At 40.2% G+C, this 21,888-nt stretch overlaps 1 protein-coding gene across 1 annotated transcript in view; it reads right to left on the minus strand.

Moving 5' to 3' along the window:
* The window catches only part of itfg1 (integrin alpha FG-GAP repeat containing 1), a 170,018-nt gene that overhangs the window by 76,633 nt on the left and 71,497 nt on the right, over window positions 1-21,888 (minus strand). Inside the window, exons 2-3 of the mRNA XM_048605953.1 lie at window positions 14,478-14,628; window positions 9,217-9,325 (exon numbers count right to left, since the gene is read on the minus strand). Of these exons, the coding sequence (XP_048461910.1) occupies window positions 9,217-9,325; window positions 14,478-14,628 (260 nt within the window). The remainder of the gene's footprint in view (window positions 1-9,216; window positions 9,326-14,477; window positions 14,629-21,888) is intronic.

The following is a 21,888-nucleotide window of genomic DNA, read 5'->3' on the forward strand; positions in this document are numbered from 1 at the left end:
CCTTCCTAAATTTCTCGCACATGCTCCTTCCTAAATTTCTCGCACATCGTCCTTTAGTTTTTTACATTTCTTGCTAATTTTCCCTCCATCTCAAATTCATCCTCCATTATCACTTTAGTCATCCTTTGCTGGTTTGTAAAGTTTTCCCCATGTTTTGAAGCATTGTGCATCCTTTCTTTCAATTTGATACTGTTCTGAACTTCCTTGGCCAGCCAAAGATAGCACATCCTTCTTGTAGAACTTTCTTTCTCTATGGAATAAATAATTTCTGAAGAGTTATTAGATGTCTTCTTAAATATTTGCCACTGCTTCTTCACAACCTTACCTTTAAGCTTATTTTTCTAGTCCGTTGTAAATGCCTTTATTAAAATTTAAAACAATAGTTTCTAACCCAAATTTCTCAGCTTCAAACTGAATGGGAAATTCTACCTTCATGTAATAGGTCTTATATTGAGGATCCTTCACTATGAGGTAATTTGTTAATCCTGTCTCAGTACACTTCTCCACTTCTTGGTTGCCTCTAGAATGTATTGTTCTGAAAAACTGCCCCAAATACAATATATGAGCTAATCTTACAGACTAGTCTTTCCAAAATGATCTGTCTAATTTATACATATGATTAAAATCTTGTATGATCATTGTAATGCTTTCATTAGCAATCCCCATTATTCATTGTATTTTGTTTGGTCCTGTAGTTAACTGTTGTCAAATGGCCTAAGAACCATTCCCAGAAATGACCACTTTCCTTTGACGTTTCTTAACGTCACCCAAGTAACTCTACATTTTGATTCTCCTACCCAAGATAATTTCTCACTACACTACTGTTATTTTGACACTGAGGGGAGGCGATGGCCTAGTGGTATTATCGCTGGACTGTTAATCCAAAGACCAGATAATGTTCTGGGGACCGGGGTTCGAATCCCGCCACGGCAGATGGTAGAAGTTGATTTCAATAAATATCTGGAATTAACAATCTAATGATGACTGTGAATCCATTGCTGATTGTTGGAAAAAACCCATCTGGTTCACTAATGCCCTTTCGGGAAGGAAACTGCCATCCTTACCTGGTCTGGCCTACATGTGACTCCAGACCTACAACAATGTGGTTGACTCTTAACTGCCCTCTGGGCAATTAGGGATGGGCAATAAATGCTGCCTGGCCAATGACGTCCTCATCCTGTGAAGGAGTAAAGAAAAAAAAAATTCTGCTGGCAGAGTTGCTCCATCTCCTTTCCATAAGATGTAGGTGCAGAAGTAGGCCATTCAGTCCATGTCATCGAGTGAGATTACTGCTGATCTGAAAATCCTCAAGTCCACATTCCTGCCTTTTCACCATAACCTTTGATTCCTTAATGATTGAAAATCTATCTTAGCCTTGAATATACTTAGCAACTGAGCCTTTATGATAAAGAAATCCACAGACTTACTACTCACTGACAGAAGAAATTCCTTCTCAGCTTTGTCTTAACTGGGTGACCTCCTACTCTGACATTATGCCCTCTGGTCCTAGATCTTCCCACAGAAGAAACAACTTCCCTGCATTTACCCTGTCAAGTTCTCTGTGAATCTTGTATGTTTCAAAAAGGTTATCTCTTAATCTTCTAAAAATGAGTACAGGCTCAACCCACTCAACCTCTCCTCATAAAAAAATCCCTCAATGTTCAGGATCAATCCAGTGAACCTTTGCTGGACTGCCACCAGTGCCAGTATATTGCATATATCCGGGCACCAGTAACGACAATGGTAAAAACAGCCCTGTTGACCCTGTAAAGTCGTTCTTGCTAACATCTGGGGGCTACTTGACAAACTCATACTTTACAGACAATGTCCCAGATACCATCACCACTATCCCTGGATATGTCCTGTTCTACCGGCAGGTCAGACCTAGCAGAAGTGGCAGCACAGTGGTACCAAGTTGGGAGGAAGTTGCTCTGGGAGTTCTCAACATTAACTCTAGACCCGATTAAGTCTCATTACATCATGCTAAACATGGACAAGGAAACTTCCTGCTGATCACCACGTACTGTCCACCTTCAGCTGATGAATCCATTCCTTCATTTTGAACAACACTTGGAGGAAGTATTGAGCATCCCAAGGACACATTCTAACTTGGAAACATATTGCCATTCCTTCACCGTCGCTGGATCAAAATCCTGGAATCTCCTTCTTAACGGCACTGTGAATCTACTTATAGCATGTGGATGGTAGCAGTTCAGGAACGCATCTTACCACCACTTTCTCAAGGGACAGGCAATAAATGCTGGCCAGCCAGCAATGCTTACATCCCTCAAGAGAATAAATAAAAATCTGTCATACCTCATTGGGGCAGCATGCTAGAAATGAAGACCCTCTATTCCCAGGGTTATCACAAAAGTTAATTTTTTTTAAAAATCGAAGTATGCAAAGTCCCTAGTTTGCCTGTCAGCTCGACCCAGGCTATTGGAATACACCGAGGAGGTTTCTGTACTTAACAGAATGCATAGGCAATTGATATATTAACTGCAACGTCTCAGCTACTCATTAAATGCCACAGCTTACAGCAACTGGTGAGGAAAAATAAACTGGCTTTTACCAGGCGTTAAGTATTTTAATGGAGAAAGACACAGACACACCATCTATCCCTTGCAGCAGTCTGAAGGCTTCTGCCAATACTGTGCTTGCCAACAAGTCATTCAGCTACCCAGGAATCAATCAGATAGCTGTTGTCAGGTGATGGCCTTTGTCGGTCACAACTAGTCATAACTCCACTTCCAATCAACCACCTGTTGCTGGCCGAATCTCATTTTGTACCCACCCCCTGGTGTCAGCTGTCTATCAACAGGCTCATCCACTGCTCAAATAAAGCAGCAAATGTACACACAACTTACAACGAGTCACAGTAAAATGCTTTTTAACAAAGCAGCAATTCCTTTCACCATTTTTAGTTTTAACATAGTCCTTTTTCCAATTCAGTCCACAATCAAAATACAGAAAAAAAAGTTGCAATCTTTACAATATCTTTTCTTGGATAAGGGGACCAAAACTGTTCGCAATATTCTAGGTGAGGTCTAACTAGTGCCTGGTATAGTTCTAGCAAGATTTTGATTGTTATATTCCATTGTTATGTTCTATTTGAAATAAAGATCAACATTCCATTTTTCTTCCCTATTAACTGCTGAGCTTGGATGCTGGTTTTTTTGTGAATCATGAGAAAAGACTCACAAATACACTGTACTGCAGCTTTCTGCAGTTTGTAAATAGCATTCAGTTCCTCTCCTCTTCTTGCCAAAGTGAATAGCCTCACATTTTCCCATGTTAAAATCCCATCTGCTAATTTTGCTTCCCACTCACTCAACTTTTCTCTAACCCTCTGTAGACGCTGTCATCCTATTTGCTTTCCCATCCATTTTTGTGTGACCCACAAAGTTGGCTGTGGTACATTTACTTACCTCATCTGAATAATTGATACATTGTAAATGGTTGTGACACCAGTTTATCCCAACACCATGGGCTTCTTATTTTATTAAGTAGTTAAATCAAATGCCTTTAGGAAATCCAAACATATTACATCTACATATTCACCTTTATATCCCATTTCTTACTGGCTCCCAATTATTATTTCCCAGCCTCATTCTCTAAGCTGCCTATGTTCACTTTGGCCTCTCTCTTCCTTTTTACATACTTAAATGAGCTTTTGCTGTCCATCTTGATTTTATTTGCAAATTTACACTCCAAGTTTATTTTCTCCCCTTTTGTTAATTTTTTTGGTCACCTTTTGCAGTTTTTCTTTTAAACTTCCCCGATCCTCTGGCTTACCCCTAATCTTTGCAACATTGAAAGGAAAAAAAAAAGTAAATCGATGCTATCCTTTACTTCACTGGTTAATCATGGTTACCACATCCACTTCCTAGAATCCTTCTTTGTCACTGGGTTTTATTTTTGTTGACTGATGAACTAGTTTCTTAAATGTCTGCCATTGTTCCTCAATGACCTTTTCTCCCCAACTCCTTTCCCAATCTATTTCAGCTAACTCTGCCCTCATTCCTTTGTAATATCCTTATTTAAGTTCAGCACAGTTGTTCCAATTGAAGTTTCCCATTTTCAAAGCAAATGCTAAATTCTTCCGTAAATTTCTAGGGAATCTTTTACTCAGGTCATTTTTTAAACCTTTTCATTACACGTTAGATCCAAAACAGCCTAATCCCTGGTTGGATCCACAACATATTATTCAAGGATACTGTCTCAAATTCACTATACGAGTTCTTTCTTATGGGTACCTCTACCAATTTGACTTTCCCAACCAACATGAAGATTAAAGTCACCTATGATTAATGTACTGCCTTATTTACACATCCTCATTATATCCCTATTTATCTGATGTCCAACAGTATAGCTGCTGTTAGGAGATCTATAGACTAGTCCCACTTTTGTCATATTCCCCTTGTTATTTCTTACCTCCGCCCATATGATTCTACATTATCCGATCTGAGATTGTTTCTTGTTAATGTACTTACTTACTTATCATAATTGGTTTTCCTCCTGACTTTCAAAAATAACAAATATCCTTGAACAGCCTCAAAAACTTTGCAACCATATATCTGAATGCCTATCACGTCATACTCACTTATTTTTATTCACAATTTCAGTTCATTCATCTTCCTATGCATGCGGCATTCATTCCCATAAAGAGCATCTAATTCTAACCTTTTTATCATTTTTCCCTACACTGACTTAATTTGCCAGTATAACCATTTGTTTGTGGTTATATTTTGATCATTTTACTATTGTCTTTTCTTTTTGCTTTAACTTTCCAAAATGTCCCGTATAGGAACCCTCCCCTTCCCCTCTACCCCCACACCAACCTATTTTGTGTGAAGTCCTCACTACTACAAGCCTCAGTTGTCAGGTTGTCCAGGTGAAGGCTGTTCCAATGGTATAGCCCATTTCTCTACATTGACCTTTGAGCCATGCATTCATCTGGTCACCTCATTACAGGAAAGATGTGGAAGTGTTGGAAAAGGTGCAGAGGAGATTTACCAGGATGTTTACCAGGATGGAGGGAAGGTTTTATGAGGAAAGGTTGAGAGAGCTAGGGCTTTTCTCTTTAGAATGACGAAGGATGAGAGGTGACTTGATAGAGGTGTACAAAATGATCAGAGGTATAGATAGAGTAGACAGCCAGAGACTTTTTTCTAGGGTGGAGGTAGCTATTACGAGGGGGCATAGTTTTAAAGTGAGTGGAGGTAGATATAGGGGAGACGTCAGAGGTAGGTTCTTTACTCAGAGAGTGGTGGGGCGTGGAATGCATTGCCGGAGAGGGTAGTGAAGTCGGCCTCATTAGGGGCATTTAAGCGGCTATTAGATAGGCATATGGATGATAGTATAAGGAAGGGTTGGAGGTTAGATAGACCTTAGGATTAGGGTAAAAGTTCGGCACAACATCATGGGCCGAAGGGCCTGTACTGTGCTGTACTGTTCTATGTTCTAGGTTCTATCTCTCTGACCTTATTTACCCTAATCCAAACCACTTGTGATGTAATAGCCTTGTGATTATGCATTTTAACTTAATTCCTAGCTGCTCATACTCTCTCAGCAGAACTCTTTCTTACTCAGTTTGACGTCATTGATACCCATGTGGACAATAGAAACTGTACATTTCTCCTCCCACTCAAAGTTCCTCTCCAACCCTGATATGTTGTTCTTACCTCTGGCAAGGGCAGGCAAAACAACCTTCAAGACTGATGTTCTCAACTGCGGACAATAAGTCTATCTCCCGAATTCCACTGTTCCCGACTACAGCAATGCTGATCTTTTGCTCCCTCCATTTGAATGGTTCCCTGTACCATGCTGCCGTGAATCGACCTGCCTATCCTCCCTGTTTTTGCTTTCATTCAAACTGGCTGCAAGAACCTTGAACATGTAGGAAAATCATAATGGTAGAGTTTCTTCCATTGCTACCTGTTGGATCCCGATAGTTGCTTCTCTTTCACTCACCCCCTCCACTCTTCCTCTGTGCCCTGTCCTTGACCACAAACAAAATCAAAAGTATCTAACCTAAGGGGTGTTACTGCCTCCTGGAACAAGATCACCAGGTAACTCCCACACGCATCACAATGTCTGAAGCTCGAACTCCAGCTCCTCAACTTAGAGCTGCAATTCTTTTGAGTTGCAGAGTATTAATGAAGATTTGGTTGGTCTGGATCACATAGGTATCCACCAGTACCCACATACTACAGCTGCAATACATCACCTGCTTAGCCATCTGGATTTTGTTTGTATTTAACTAATTAGATTTCAAGTTTAGAATATCATTCATTGATTACCGCAATTGCATTATGGCATTTAATTTGTTATGCTATAAATTAAATACATGTATCTCTTCAGTACCAATTTAAACTACTACTCCAGTTTAGAGACAAGAACGAACTTTATTCCATTACATAATCTGCACACTTACTTAATGCCTATGGACTTGTGCCCTCAGGTCTCGCTGTCTCCAGTTTTCTCTTTTAGATCGGTCCCGTTTTTGTAAAACACAAGAACAGTACTTCCTCCCTCAGTTCACTGATTTCCTTCACTTACTAAATTCCTGGATTTAAGTATTTGGCCTTGTTCCACCAGTCTCAAGCTAAAACTTTGTGTGACTCTACTACAAACCTATTAACAGCATTCTTGAAAGGCAAAACATTAAAAACGATTTAGATACAAGAATAAAATCCCCATCATAAGCACCAGCAATTGCAAGTAAACTCAAAAACCTGCAAAATTGATAGCAGGTCTGTCAGAATCTATCAAGGAAAAGGGCAAATGTGAAGGGTATAAATTTCGCTACAGAACTAAAAAGAGGGAAATTATAATGCTTTTCACTAAACTGAATAAAACAGCCATTCAAAAGTCAGTGCTATGAAGGAATTTACTCATCTCCCCATTTCCAGCTTTGCTAAAAGATTTGTTATTTGAATTTTAACACCTTTTTCTTCTAAAAGTTACACTTAAGGCAATACTGTGGGGCATGGTGTGAACCAAAGCAACCATGAGATTATAAATCAAAGCATTTCATTCCCCTCCCAAAAGAAACACATGATGATGCTGTCTTTCAAGCACAGTAACTTGAATAAGTGCATTTTCTTACTGGCATCTTTCTTATCCCCCTTGTTTTATTTATTCTATCCATTCTAATCCATCATACAGAAGCTTGTTTATTTTCCCCAGGTCTCTGTTTGAGCCATTTCCAGCTACCTCCTAATTAACCCATTTCTCTTACTTCTTTTAGTATAAAAATAATTTAGGATGTCAGAGATGAAAAAGAAAACCCTTCTAGTGGAAATATCATATCCTTGAAGTGGTATTCGGTTGCGTAAGTACTTCTGGATAAAAACAAAAGTCGCATCTCTCAAAATTCGCCGTAGCTTCTCGAACCTCCCTCAGGAGCCCATGCCCCACAACCTGAGTTGCCTTGTGGGGATGCCCTATGTGGCCTTCCATCTGGCATGGAAAGGCTTCTTGTATGGGCTGTTGCTGCACAGCATTTACTTCAACATTAACATTAAACAGGTCCATTCAAAAGTCTGATAAGAGCAGGGAAGAAGCTGTTCTTGAATCTGTTTATATATGTATACAAACTTTTATATTTTTTGCCCAACAGAAGGAGGTGGAAGAGAGAATAACCAGGGCGGGAGGTGTCTTTGATTATGTTGGTTGCTTTCCCGATGCAGCGGGAAGTATAGATGAAGTCAACAAATGGGAGGCTGGTCTGTGTGATGAATTGGGCTGTGTTCACAACTCTGTGTAGTTTCTTTTGGTCTTGGGAAGAGCAATTGTCATACAATGCTGTGATGCATCCAGATAGGATGCTATCAATGGTGCATCGATTAATATTTATAAGAATTTGATTTAGCCCCACCACTTTTGATGGTCTTCAAATTAATCAAATTGAAAAAATAGATGACTTACTGGTGGTAGTTAATAGATGAAAAAATATGACAGGTGATTTGGTATTGGGAAGATAAAACCATCCAGCTGTGTGTAACAGCACTTCTGGATATAATTAAGAATAAAAATTTTTGATTTAGTGGTGGTGGTTAACATGTGGAAATTGCTACAGTGATTTGTAGTGGGAAAGGTTGTTCAGTTGTACGTAATAGCACTTCCAGATTAAAAAAAGCGTTGCTAAAGGGGGCTTTTGTGGTGCAGTGGCAGTGTCCCTACCGCTGAGTCAGGAGGCTCAGGTTCAAGTTCCATTTGCTAAAGAAATGTGTCAAAACGTCCCTGAACAGGTTGATGTAAAAATTTTAAAATGTGTTTTGTGTTTAGACCACTGCTGGAGGCAGAATAACGCTGCGTCAAATCAGTTGCAATAGCACACTTAAAAATGAAATGCTAAATGTTTAGATAATGTGCATAATTAAAAGCAAATGTTTGCCAACATTCAAAACAAACATTTCTGAAGGGCTCTTGAGGTGCAGTGGTAGCATCCCTATCTCTGCCGGGTTCAGGTCCCACCTGCTTGAGAGGTATGTCATAATATCTCTGAACTGGTTGATTACAAAACATCTCAGTTGGCAAAGTGTCTTAAAAAAAGACGGTGTTGCAGACAAGGGAGAGGGATTTAAGATGATGTTTTGCAGTTCAAAAAGACAGCCAGGCATTGTTTTTTCACTTCAGGATGATCCTGGAGCTTTCACAAGCTTTCACAATCCTGCTGTTATGCACTTCAGAAAATGAGATCCATGAATGGTTAAACCAGGTATTGAGTCTTTATCTCTTGCATTGAAAGGAATGGAGATGAAGACAGTACTGGAGGAATGGCTTAGGTAAGGAGAATGTTTTCATGGAGATGAGGACATTAATAGGCTGATTATTAATCAGCATCCTGGCACACTATATAAAAGCTGGATAGAAAACGTGTCTTGATTGGGATTAGGGGGAAAATTGGATGTCAACACTTTTAGCTTATCTGCAAGAAGAACAAACTATTTCATAAAATTTCCCAGCAAAACCAGACAACTGAGAACATTACAACAGTGGAAAATAAATTCAAGCAACAAGCAATACTGGGTTTGAAGATAACTTGTTTAAACTTTCCATAAATGCTGGTCAATCAGTACTGCTCTAGTTACTGAAACTAACATCAGTTTTCTAATGTTTTTGAACAATATTACTAAAATAATCTTCTAATGGTCTATGAAGGATTATTTGATTTTAATATATAAAAAAAGTATGTGACGGTCTACTCACCAATGACTTTCACAAAATAAGCATCAGCATCAAAGTTATTTCGCAAAGCATGGATGGTGAACTCTGGTTTTTCCTTATTTTTGTTTAATACAAGCAAGTCCAAGATACCCTGTCATAACAAACATTTAACACATGAGAAAATGTATAATATTATTGTGGATAATCGCATAAACTTTCATGAAAACTTTCATGATATAGTACTTTTTAATACATACGTTAAAAAAATCTGCATTTGAAAATCCTGTTCAGCAAAGAAGCTGATATGTCCACAGAATCATAGACAATGTACAGGAAGAGGCTACTCAGCCTATCATGTCCATGCCAGCTTTCTGGAACAGTAATTTGACAAGTCCCCCTTCCCTTACCCTTCTATGCTGAAATGCAAGTTTTTTTTTCAATTCAAATGATCACCCAAGTCTGTTCTGAAGACTCCAGTTGAATCTGCCTCCACTAAGTTCACAGGCACAGCATTCCAAAGCCTAACCATGTTAAAAAAGTATAAAACTTTTATAACGAATAAAAGTATTCCTCATACCTTCTATGCCTCTTTTGTAAATTACCCTAATCAGCGACCTCTGATTATTGAGCCTTCCATTAATGGGAAACGTTTGTATCTCTGTACTCTATCAAAACCCCTCATGACTTTTGAGAAGACACTTCCTCTCAATCATCTTTTCTACATGAATAGCCCCAGCTTCTCCAGTGTATATAGTAGTCCATGAAGTTCCTCATCCTTGGAACTATTGAACTTCAAAGCTGAGCATGATAATTAAGTAGAAAATAAAAACCAAAAGAACTGTGAATGCTGTAAATTGAAACAAAAACAGAAGTTGCTGGAAAAGCTCAGCAGGTCTGGCAGCATCTGTGAAGAGAAATCAGAGTTGGCTCAGTGGTTAGCACTGTGGCCTCACAGCGCCAGGGACCCGGGTTCGATTCCAGCCTCGGGCGACTGTCTCTGTGGAGTTTGCACATTCTCCCTGTGTCTACGTGGGTTTCCTCTGGGTGCTCCGGTTTCCTCCTACAATCTAAAGATGTGCAGGCTAGGTGGATTGGCCATTCTAAATTGCCTGTAGTGTTCAGGTGTGAGTGGGTTATAGGGTGGGATGCTCCGAGGGCTGGTGTGGACTTGTTGGACCGAAGGGCCTGTTTCCACACTGTAGTGTTTTGGGTCTGGTGACCTGTCCTCAAAACGGAGGAAAGGTTACTGGACCCGAAATGTTAACTCTGATTTCTCTTCACAGATGCGGCCAGACCTGCTGAGCTTTTCCAGCAACTTCTGTTTTTGTTCAGAAATTAAGTAGAAGCTTAAAATATACTTGGAAATTGGGCTCACACTGAACAGATGAAATTCCATGTAGGGAAACATAAGGTGCTTTTCATGGGAACAAAGATTTTAATACTGAAATTAGTTTTACAGAATTTGAAAGAAAAATTGTGAGACAATCTTTCCATTTTATAAATCATTGGTTTGACCATACTTAGAGTACTGTGCATAGTTCTGATTGTCAACGTACAAAAATATATTGCATTATTAAAAAGGATACAGAAGACAGCAACCAGAATGAGCAAGGTGTTGGAGGGATTGAATTATCCACATTTCTGTAAATTGGGGATGTTCTCACCAGAACAGAGGTTGAAAAATGATGTGATTGCTGTTTTTAGGACTCTAAAGTGATGAGAAAAATTCAGACCTGATAAGCTATTTCATCTTGTCCCCTTCAGGCATTTTTCTGAAAAGTTCAAAACTAATCTATGAAATACTAATTCAGTCAGTAAGTGGTCAATCTGTACAGCAGACTCCATAGGGTGGTGGTGGAAACAAACAATGCTGTTTTACTCAAATGCAAATTAGGTAATTCCTTTAAGCAAACATTTTGGGATATTCTGTGTGTAATTTGAAACATGACATATGGCAACTGGCAAACAAAGTATGCTTGAATGAAAACCGGTGACTTTGGTCTTTGGTTTCCAAAGCTCTTCTTCGCTGAGGTTTTCTCCACCTTATGTCTGTGTCTTTTGTAGAATAATTGATAGGGAAGGTTTAAAAAAAAGAGAAGGGTAGGGGTGATTAGTCAGTGAGCCAATTAATGTGGCATGTGAATTGGCACGTGACAATTGGTATGATAGGCAAATTAGATAGACCTTTCTTTTGTCTCATAAGTCCTAGACCCCTGGCATATTGTCACAATTCAAAACTTTGTTGATCAAAGCTGCACTAATCTCAACAATTTAAAGTATAATTATAATTAAATTTAAATATATTTCAAGAAGCATGAGTAAATATTTCTTGCAACATGATGAACAAAAAGCAATTTTTATTTTGGTGTAGCAATCTGCTATTCTACAACAACAGCTTGTATACATACAGCTTTTCATATTATAAAATGGTTCAAAGTACTTCACAGCAACGTTATAAAAAAATGGCAAAACCATGTAAGCAGGTATTAGGGCAGCTATCTGGAGTGACCAAAATGATACGTTTTAAGCAGCATCTTAAAATGTTTAAAAAGTATGAGCATACTTTGAAACTTTTCATAGCAAGAAACTTATGAAGAAGAATGAAATAATCAGATAGTTATTACTTTGGGTCTGACTACTAAACTGAGTAATCAAAGTTTCATTAATGAAGCAATGCTGATTTTCAGACACATTTTGCCACGTTATGACACCACTTGCAAACTGGAGGAGCAGCATCTCATATTCCACCTCGGGAGCCAACAGCCCAAAGGCCTAAACATGGAATTCACCAGTTTTAAAATCTCCCCACCCCTGGCCTCATCCCATGTCCAACCTTCCCTCTCATCCCTGCTTCCTTGACCTGACACAACCTATCCATCTTCTCTCCCACCTATCCACCCCACTGACCAATCCTCACCACTCCCTACCTGAACTCACCTATCACCATCTAATCTACCTTCCCCAGCCCTACCCTCTTCTCTCTATTTATTTCCCAGCTCCTTTCCCACTCCCCATTTCTGAAGAAGGGTCCCGAACCTAAACGTCAACTTTCCTGCCCCTCTGCTGCTGCCTGGCCTCCTGTATTCCTCCAGTTCCACACTGTGTTGTCAATGACAATAGTTAGATAGTTGAAACAGTCTAATATGAATAAAAGGTTTGGCAAGCAGTCCAGTAGTTAAAAGGTTTGTTTCATAAATACATTAGTCCAAGAACTTCAACTACCAGTATTGATTGTAATAAATTGAGTTGGCTCTTAGTCAATACATAAGGCAATCTGGTTAAGCATTGTTAAAATTAAAGATGTCCTCATATCACGAATACAGGTTAGAAAGACTATGAGGCCAAAAACTCTTGAGAGAAACAAACTGCATGCACAAAGATGCATTTTTTAATGGCTGATCTCAATTATACAGTGTGATCTAACTGCCATTGCTGTGGTTTTTCTATTCTTAGTTCAGTTCTAATATTAGGACTCTTTAGCTGCAGAAGTCCTCTTGTTTAGATCTGCTCAGCAAACAGATACTCACACTTCTAATGATATTTTACTTTATTTTAAGGATTCTGTCATCCCTTTTTGTTTAAAAATTGATACCATCTTCTTCTAAGTACTAAGAATTCATCAAGTTTCAGAGGAATGCTCTCACTCATGTAGATAAGAGTTATTGTTGCTGTTACTAATCCTTTACAGATATTCAAGATTTGCAGCATGACATTTTTAAAATGATGTAATAAAAAAGGAAAAACTTCATATCTGAAAGGGCAACTGTCATGTGTACTCCTGAAATGCTAGATATCTCTGGTATTCCTTTCCTTAAAGAATGTTTTTAAATTTTAAAAAAAGGTAGTTGAATAAATTAAGTTTTGAAACATCTCTTCTCCTAACTGTCTCCTTTTCTTTTTCCATATTAGCTAACTAACATAATTAATCTTTAATGAATAGGAAACCGTGCAATCAGGTTAACCCACTGACATTATTACAGCCAAGCCAATGGTGCGACAGTCAATACCAGGTAACACATTGAATAACATAGGCAGGAATTCAAAATAGTTAACTTCTTTTCTACAAAAGACCAAGCAGAGGTCAGCCAACAGGCACACCCTGTTAAAATCAGAGTACAAACATGAATTGAGATTAAGGACAGAATTTTACAGTCCTCCACTGGCAGGTTTCCAGGTGGGGGTGGACTGTAAAATTTTCTGAATAGATTTCCTACTGCCAGCACATTCACCCCATTTGCAATTTTATGGGAGATGGATAGGGGCAAGGCCAGTCCTCCTGTCCTTGTCTCAATGGGCAATCTGTGACTATTTCATTGCCATTTTCAATACGGCCTCAATTTTGAGGCTGGCAGGAGGATATTAGTGCAGGAGTTTAGAAAAAGGGGATAAGGGATGCCTGACAAATCATGCTATTTGGACCTCGAGTAGGAAATGGAGCCCTGCTTCCTTCAACAGACCCCTTCCATTAGGAACATCTCCACATGGTCTAATAATCTATGGATGCTCCTCTCAACCTTAGTCTCTCTATTAAAACCTCATTCCTCTCTCCCCACTTCGTTGGGTCTCATCCCATAATTGTCCTGTGAGAATATCTCTACTTACCTAGTACTGGAACGTAGGGCTGAGAATCTGAGGACTGCTTGCAGTCCTAGTCCTAGCTTCTGCTGCTACTGGCATGCTAGGACTACAGCCACTCAGGCTTCATTATGAGTTACCCCACACTTTTGCATGCCTTTGATGCCATTCAGCGACCACTATTCTAACTTTAGGTATTTGGTCTTGACAGGCTAGTCTAAAAATACACTGAAGAGTGTATAATTTAAAGCAGTTTTTGTATTCAACAATATTGGCAAAAAATTGAATTTCCCCAGTTTTCTCCTCCAACCTCCTCTTAAATGTCACTATCATTTTCATCTTGTAGAATAGTATTACATCACACCATGCAAACAACCTCAAAGCAGACAAAGGATGTTGATGCTAAAACTAGCAGTGGTCATAATTCAGATCCAAATATCTGCATTGTCTAGCAAGGGTCACCAGACAAGAATTATCGTTAATTTTTCCTCTTCCTAGCCCTAGATTGTTAATTCACCACCCTAGGTGAGGTCTGTAAAGTCTGTACAGGTCAGGAATTCATTCTGAATCTGGAGGAATGCCTTGTCTGCAGGAATCATCATCATACTAGGTATTTATAACAACCATATATCAGTAAAGTTCCCAAGACCAGCAGTTGTAAAAGATTGATTGTGAAATTCAAATTAATAATGTGAAAAAGATAATTAACAACACAATTCTGAACTTACATCTTCATAAATGTCAAAGAAGGTTGCCACAACAGCATTTTTAATTTCATTTAAATCGGACAGATCCCAAAGAACCTTGAACATTCGACCCACAGGCCTGCAGCTTGCATCATTGCATGGAACATTTTCCAGTAGGAAAGCTTGCGTGTTGCTGCAAAAAGAGAATGTTTTAAACAGAATTGCATAAAGATTACGAAGTGTAAATTGATCATTAAGAGCAGAAACATTGGAGGTAATTTGACTTTTGGTCATTGTCTAAAAGCAGCAATATTGGACTGGCCAGCTGCCATACATTAGGCACAACTTTTAATTCTTTTGAGATTAAAGGGAAAAATAATCAGGCAAGATGTTTAATTAGAGGTCAATATACTTTTACCTGTTCTATTTTGTTACCAATAATTAAAGTGACCCTTAGTAAATCACAAATTGTATTTGTGCATTTTATTAGTATCTCTACCATTTGAACAACAATGTCAGCTTCAAGCAGTCAGGTGTTAGCTCCCTCTATTCTGCAGCTACTTACTGGAAAAGCATGACATTTTCTCCATTTACACATAAAACATCCTGCGCTCTTTATTAGTAACATTGTGAAATTTGCTGAATATGAGATAGCTTTTTTTGTGTCATGGGTCAATGCTGACTAGGACCTAGTTTTAGAATTCTTAAACCATTTCACATATGACCTGAGCAAAATGAAAAAGCCTCTTTTCATTAATCTGGACTGGATTTAAATTCATGTCCCAGAAGTAAAAGGTTACAGGATTAAAATATAATGCATTTGAATTATATAGAAACAAAAATAAAAGTTTGCAATTTTATGCAATTCACTGTGAACGTGTATTATTTTTGCAGAAAAGTCTGAAATAATCAGCTTGTTCAAGGTGTCTAAGACAGTAAAACGCAAACTACCCAGAATACACCTCTTCCCACCCACCTTCCTGCAAAAATGCCATCCACTATTCCCAATTCCTTCGCCTCCGCCACATCTGCTCCCAGGATGAGGCATTCCACTCCCGTACATCTCAGATGTCCTCGTTTTTCAAGGACCGCAACCCCCCCCCACTCAGTGGTCGAGAACACCCTCGACCGTGTCTCCCGCATTTCGCACAACTCATCCCTCACACCCCCTCCCCGCAATAAGAACCAAAAAAGAATACCCCTCGTCCTCACGTACCACCCCACCAACCTCCGGATCCAACGCATCATCCTCCGACACTTCCGCCATCTGCAATCCGACCCCACCACCAAAGACATTTTTCCCTCCCCACCCTTATCTGCTTTCCGGAGGGATCACTCTCTCCATGACTCCCTTGTCCGCTCCACACTCCCCTCCAGCCCCACCACACCTGTCACTTTTCCCTGCAACCGCAGGAAGTGCTACACCTGCCCCTACACCTCCGCCCTCACCCCCATATCAGGCCCCAAGAAGACTTTCCACATCAAGCAGATGTTCACCTGCACATCTGCTAATGTGGTATACTGCATCCGCTGTTCCCGTTGTGGCGTCCTCTACATCGGGGAAACCAAGCTGAGGCTTGGGGACCGCTTTGCAGAACACCTACACTCGGTTCGCACTAAACAACTGCACCTCCCAGTCGCGAACCATTTCAACTCCTCCTCCCATTCCTCAGACGACATGTCCTACCTGGGCCTCCTGCAGTGCCACAACGATGCCACCCGAAGGATGCAGGAACAGCAACTCACATTCGGCTTGGGAACCCTGCAGCCCAATGGTATCAATGTGGATTTCACAAGCTTCAAAATCTCCCCTCCCCCTACTGCATCCCAAAACCAGCCCAGCTCGTCCCCGCCTCCCTAACCTGTCCTACCTCCCACCTATCCCCTCCTCCCACCTCAAGCCCCACCCCCATTTCCTACCTACTAACCTCATCCCGCCCCCTTGACCTGTCCATCCTCCCCGGACTGACCTATCTCCTCCCTACCTCCCCACCTACACTCACCTTTACTGGCTCCATCCCCGCCTCTTTGACCTGTCTGTCTCCTCTCCACCTATCTTCTCCTTTATCCATCTCTATCCGCCTCCCCCTCTCTCCCTATTTATCTCAGAACCCCCTTCCCTTCCCCCATTTCTGAAGAAGTGTCTAGGCCCGAAACGTCAGCTTTCCTGCTCCTATGATGCTGTTTGGCCCGCTGTGTTCATCCAGCTCTACAACTTGTTATCTCTGTTTAGGAGTGGTTGTGAAGTTTGATGGATGAGAAATGTACTTCAAACAAGACATTTTCTATCTAGGCTGCTATTAATGCTGATGAAACGGTTTTGAAAATCCATATGATTTAGCAGGAGGTGAAAGCAGCACTTGCAAATATTTTTGGATAGTGTGAAGCCAATTTTGCCAGTCTATCATATTTTCAGTCTCAACTTTTTCTTTTACATCCTGAGTAAATCAGTAACATCTTCTAAGAAAGAAGACAGCATTCCAGGAAGCGAGACTGAAAGCTTCCGTGTTATTTTAAAACCTTTCTTGCAACGTATTACACTTTTTCAGACAGATAGCAACCCATCTGTTCTTAATCACTGAAGCTTTTAAAATGCAAATAAATTCCCAGCGAAGGATTATAGATTACTTACTACTTCTTTTCTGCTAACCCATTTATCTAAGTAGGCATGCCCCAAAAATCTGTAATTTCCTGAAAATCTAAGTTGACACTTAGAGCCCTTCTGACCTTTCATTTATTTCTTATCTGGAGCTATCATTTTGCATCAGATGAAACTGAACAAAATAAAACTCATCACAGATGAGCAGATCGTGAGGAGGAGGTCCAAATCTTTTAATTGCTTCTAAAACACATTTTGGAGGAACTAACTATAATCACACACCATCTGGCTTTTTCAATTCTGTCATGACAACTCAGAGGTACAGGATGATGTCACACAGTATGCCTAATAATTAAAAGGTTTGGCCTATAATTACAAACACTGTTATTAACCCTCCATAGACTCTTGATGCCCACACAGTAAGTTTAGAACTTGTACTACATGCAACATTCCAGTCTGCAAAATTTGAATATCTGATATTTTTAAGAGAATATAAAGTGGACCCCAAATTGTAGGTTAAACAAAATAAGTGGAATTTACTACTAGGCCTCCATGAAAGCAACATTCACATTGAGACCACAACAAGTTCTGAATTGAAAATGCAAATGCAGGCTCAATTTCAGATTTTAACAACTCCATTTGTAGCATACAATAGCAAAACTAAAATGTAAAAATTACAATCATAGTGAGACATTTCCCTCCAAATTTTGACAGAAATATGGAGTTGGGATAATACTTGGTGTAATGGCCTAGTGGTATTATTGTTGGACTGTTAATCCAGAGACCCAGATAATGCTCTGGGGTCATGGTTTGAATCCCGCCTCGGCAGATGGTAGAATTTGAATCCAATAAATATCTGGAATTAAGAGTCTAATGATGATCATGAATCCATTGTTGATTGTCAGGGAAAAAACCATCTGGTTCACTAATGTCCTTTAGGGAAGGAAACTGCCATCCTTACCTGGTCTGGTCTACATGTGACTCCAGACCCACAGCAATGTGGTTGACTCTTAACTGCCCTCTGGACAATTAGGGATGGGCAATAAAATGCTGCCTAGCCAGCGATGCCCTCATCCGTGAATGAATAAAAAAACAACTAAATTTGTTCCAATTTTATATTATATTTTTCAAAATTACTTTGCACATCCAAATTATTAATGCTTAACTAGTTTGATTTAATTTATTGCCACATGTATCAAGATTAGTGAAAAGAATTGTTTTGTATGCTAACCAGACAAATCATATCTTACGTAAATACGTTAGTGTAATAGAACAGAACAAAGAACAATACAGCACAGACACAGGCCCTCCAAGCCTGCGCTGACACATTTTGCCCTTCCATACTAAAACTGTCTTCAATTACAGGGTCCGTATCTCTCTATTCCCTTCCTATTCATGCATTCGTCCAGCTGCTTCTTGAATGCTGCTATTGTACCTGCTTCCACCACCTCCTCCAGGCACTCTCCACCCTTTGTGGGAAAAGCTTGCCACGTCCGTTTCTATTAAAAACTCTCCCCCACCCCCTGGCACTTTGAACCTCTGTTCTGTAGTAATTGACCCCTCCACCCTGGGAAAAAGCCTCATACTTTCCACTCTATCCATGCCATTCACAATCTTAGAAACTATCAGGTCGTCCCGCAACCTCTTGCGTTCCAGTGAAAACAAACCCAGTCTATCCAACCTTTTCTTCATAGCTAAAATCCCCCATACCTGGCAACATCCTGGTAAACTTTTTCTGTACCCCTCCCAATCGCCTCCAAAGCATCCACATCCTTATGGTGGTGTGGTGACCAGAAGTGTATGCAATATTCCAAGTGTAGCCTAACTAAAGTTCTATAAAGCTGCAACATAACTTGCCTATCCTTATAGTCAATGCCCCTTCCAATGAAGGCAAGCATACCATTGGCCTTTTTCAATAATTTATCTACCTGCGCTGCCACCTTCAGTGATCTCTGGACTTTCACACCCAGATCTCTTTGCATATCAATACTTCTACTGGTTCTGCCATTCCCTCTATAATTTCCACATGTACTTGAGCTTCCAAAATGCATCACCTCACATATTTCTGGATTAAACTCCACGTGCCATTTTTCTGCCCATGCCTCCAACTGATCTATATCCTGCTGTATCTTCTGACAATCTTCCTCACTATCCTCAACTCCACCAATCTTTGTACTGTCCGCAGACTTACTAATTAGCCTAGCCACGTTTTCCTCCAAATCATTCATGTAGAACATGAACAGCAGAGGTCCCAGAACTGACCCCTGTGGAACAACACTGGTCACAACCCTCCATTCCAAAAAGCAAACTTCCACTGCTACTCTGTCTCCTATGACTAAGCCAGTTCTGTATCTATCTTGCCAGCTCACCCCTGATACCATGTGACTTCATCTTTTGTATCAGGCTGCAATGAGGGACCTTGTCAAAGGCTTGATTGTTGTCTACATGGACTTCATCAACCGCTTTTTCTTCATCAATCATCTTTGTCATATCCTCGAACAACTTAGTGAGGCATGACCTCCCCTGCACGAGACCATGCTGTCCATCATTAATAAGTCCATTTGCTTCTAAATGCAGAATATAACGTTACAGTTACAGAGAAGGCGCAGAAAAAGATCAACTCCAATATACAAGAGGTTCTTTCATAAGTCTGATAACAGTGGGGAAGAAGCTGCTCTTGAATGTTGGTATGTGTTTTCAAACTTCATATCTTCTGCCTGATGGCAGAAAGTCGAAGAGAGGGATCTTTGATTGCATTAGCATGCTTTCCTGAGGCAGTGCAAATTGTTGATGGAATCAATGGAAGGAAAGCTGGTTTCATGATAGACTGGACTGTGTTCACAACTCTAATTTCTTGCAGTCTTGAGCAGAGCAGTTGCCATACCAAGCTGTGATACATCTGGATAGGATGCTTTTTGTGGTGCATCTATAAAAATGGGTAAGAGTCATTGTGGACATGCTGAATTTTGTTAGCCTTCTGAGGAAGTATAGGTGTTGGTGTGCTTTCTTGGCCGTAGCGTCGATGTAGATGGACAGGACAGATCGTTGGTGATATTTACTCCTAGGAACTTGAAGCTCTCGACCACCTCCCCCTCAGTACCATTGATACAGACAAGAACATGTCCTCAACTCCGCTTCCTGAAGTCAATGACCAGTTCCTCCATTTTGCTGACATTGAGAGATAGATTGTCGTCTTTAAACCATGCCACTAAGCTTTCTATCTATTTCCTGTACTCTGTCTCGTTGTTTGAGATCCGATCCACCATGGTGGTGTCATCAGCAAATTTATAAATGGAGTTAGAGCTGAATTTGGCCACACAGTGGTGAGGATATAAGGAGTACAGTGAGGGGCTGAATACACAGCCTTGGGGGCACCGTTGTTGAGGATTATCATGGAGGAGGTGTTGTCACCTATCATTACAGATTGTGGTCTGTGGGTCAGTAAGTCGAGGATACAGTTGCAGAGGGGCGAGCAAAGTCCTACGTCTCAGAGTTTGGAGATGAGTTTTGTTGGAATTATGGTGTTGAAGACAGAGCTAAAGTCAATAAATCAGAGTCTGACATCATTGTCCTTGTTATGTTCCAGGGATGAGTGTAGAACTACGGACATGCCGTCTGCCGTGGACCAGCTGTGACGGTAGGTAAATTGTAGTGGATCAAGGCAATTTGGGAGGCTGGAGTTGATGTGTGCCATTATTAACCTCTTGAAACGCTTCATAATGATGATAGAGCCACTGGGCGGTAGTCATTAAGATACATTGCCTGATTTTCCTTTGGCACCAGAATGATAATGGTCTTCTTGAAACAGGTGGGAACCTCACATCGGAGTAACGAGAGGTTAAAGATGTTTGCAATTGCTCCTGCCAGCTGGTCTGCGCAGGATCGGAGTGCACGGCCGGTGACTCCATCTGGGCTGGTCACTTTCAGTGAGTTCATCTTCAACAAGGCTGATCTGATGTCTGTGATGGTGACTGTGGGTACAGGTGCACCTGAGGCTATTAGGGCAGGTGACATCATTTCACTGATCTTCCGTTCAAAACGAGCATGGAATGCATTGCGCTGACTGGGGAGGGATAGAATTGCGAATAACAATGTATCTGACTTTGCTTTGTAGCCCATTATATCGTGTAAGCCTTGCCACAGTCAAAGTATGTTCATGTGATTAGTCTGGGACTCTAGTTTAGTCTGGTATTGTCTCTTGGCAACCCTGATGGCTTTGCGAAGATCAATATGTACCTTGTCTCGTTCTCTTCAACTTAAGCAAAGATTCTATGGATAACATACCTGTGTGTTATGAAACGTCCTATCTGTCATCTACTTGTAGGCCAAAAGAACAATGTAGAAAACACAAGACAGGCAGCTCCATTTCAAATCAGTATCCATATTCCTTAAATCTTTAAAGGCTTGTCTACATTTGCAGGTGGTTTGCATACAATTTGTTGTTGTGCCAAAAATATCATATTGGATGCTACATTTGAAAAATAAATTTGAGTGCTTTGGGATGGAGCACATATCAAGTCTTTTGGTGTCATTGTTGCAGAAGTAACAGACTGGTTTTGAAAGATTATCAGTTATATTTTTGCATTTAAGTGCTCATTTATTCATCATACAAGTTGCCCCAAACTCATGGACCCTTCTTGTTCATGTATTCTTTATCCCCTTTTGTTTATCCATCCATCTAACTTATCCCTAAATTTAATCACCAACATTGCTAGTATATAAATCACAGCTTCACAACCCTATGCACAGATTTCTCTTGCTTTTTGTCCGAAATCTCTTCTGTAACATTATATCCATCATTCTAGACCTTTTAATGACTGGGAACTATATGTAATACTAAGCCTTTAACTCTGT

Source organism: Rhincodon typus, chromosome 15, assembly GCF_021869965.1.
Source record: "Rhincodon typus isolate 14 chromosome 15, sRhiTyp1.1, whole genome shotgun sequence".
NCBI classification, from domain to species: domain Eukaryota; kingdom Metazoa; phylum Chordata; class Chondrichthyes; order Orectolobiformes; family Rhincodontidae; genus Rhincodon; species Rhincodon typus.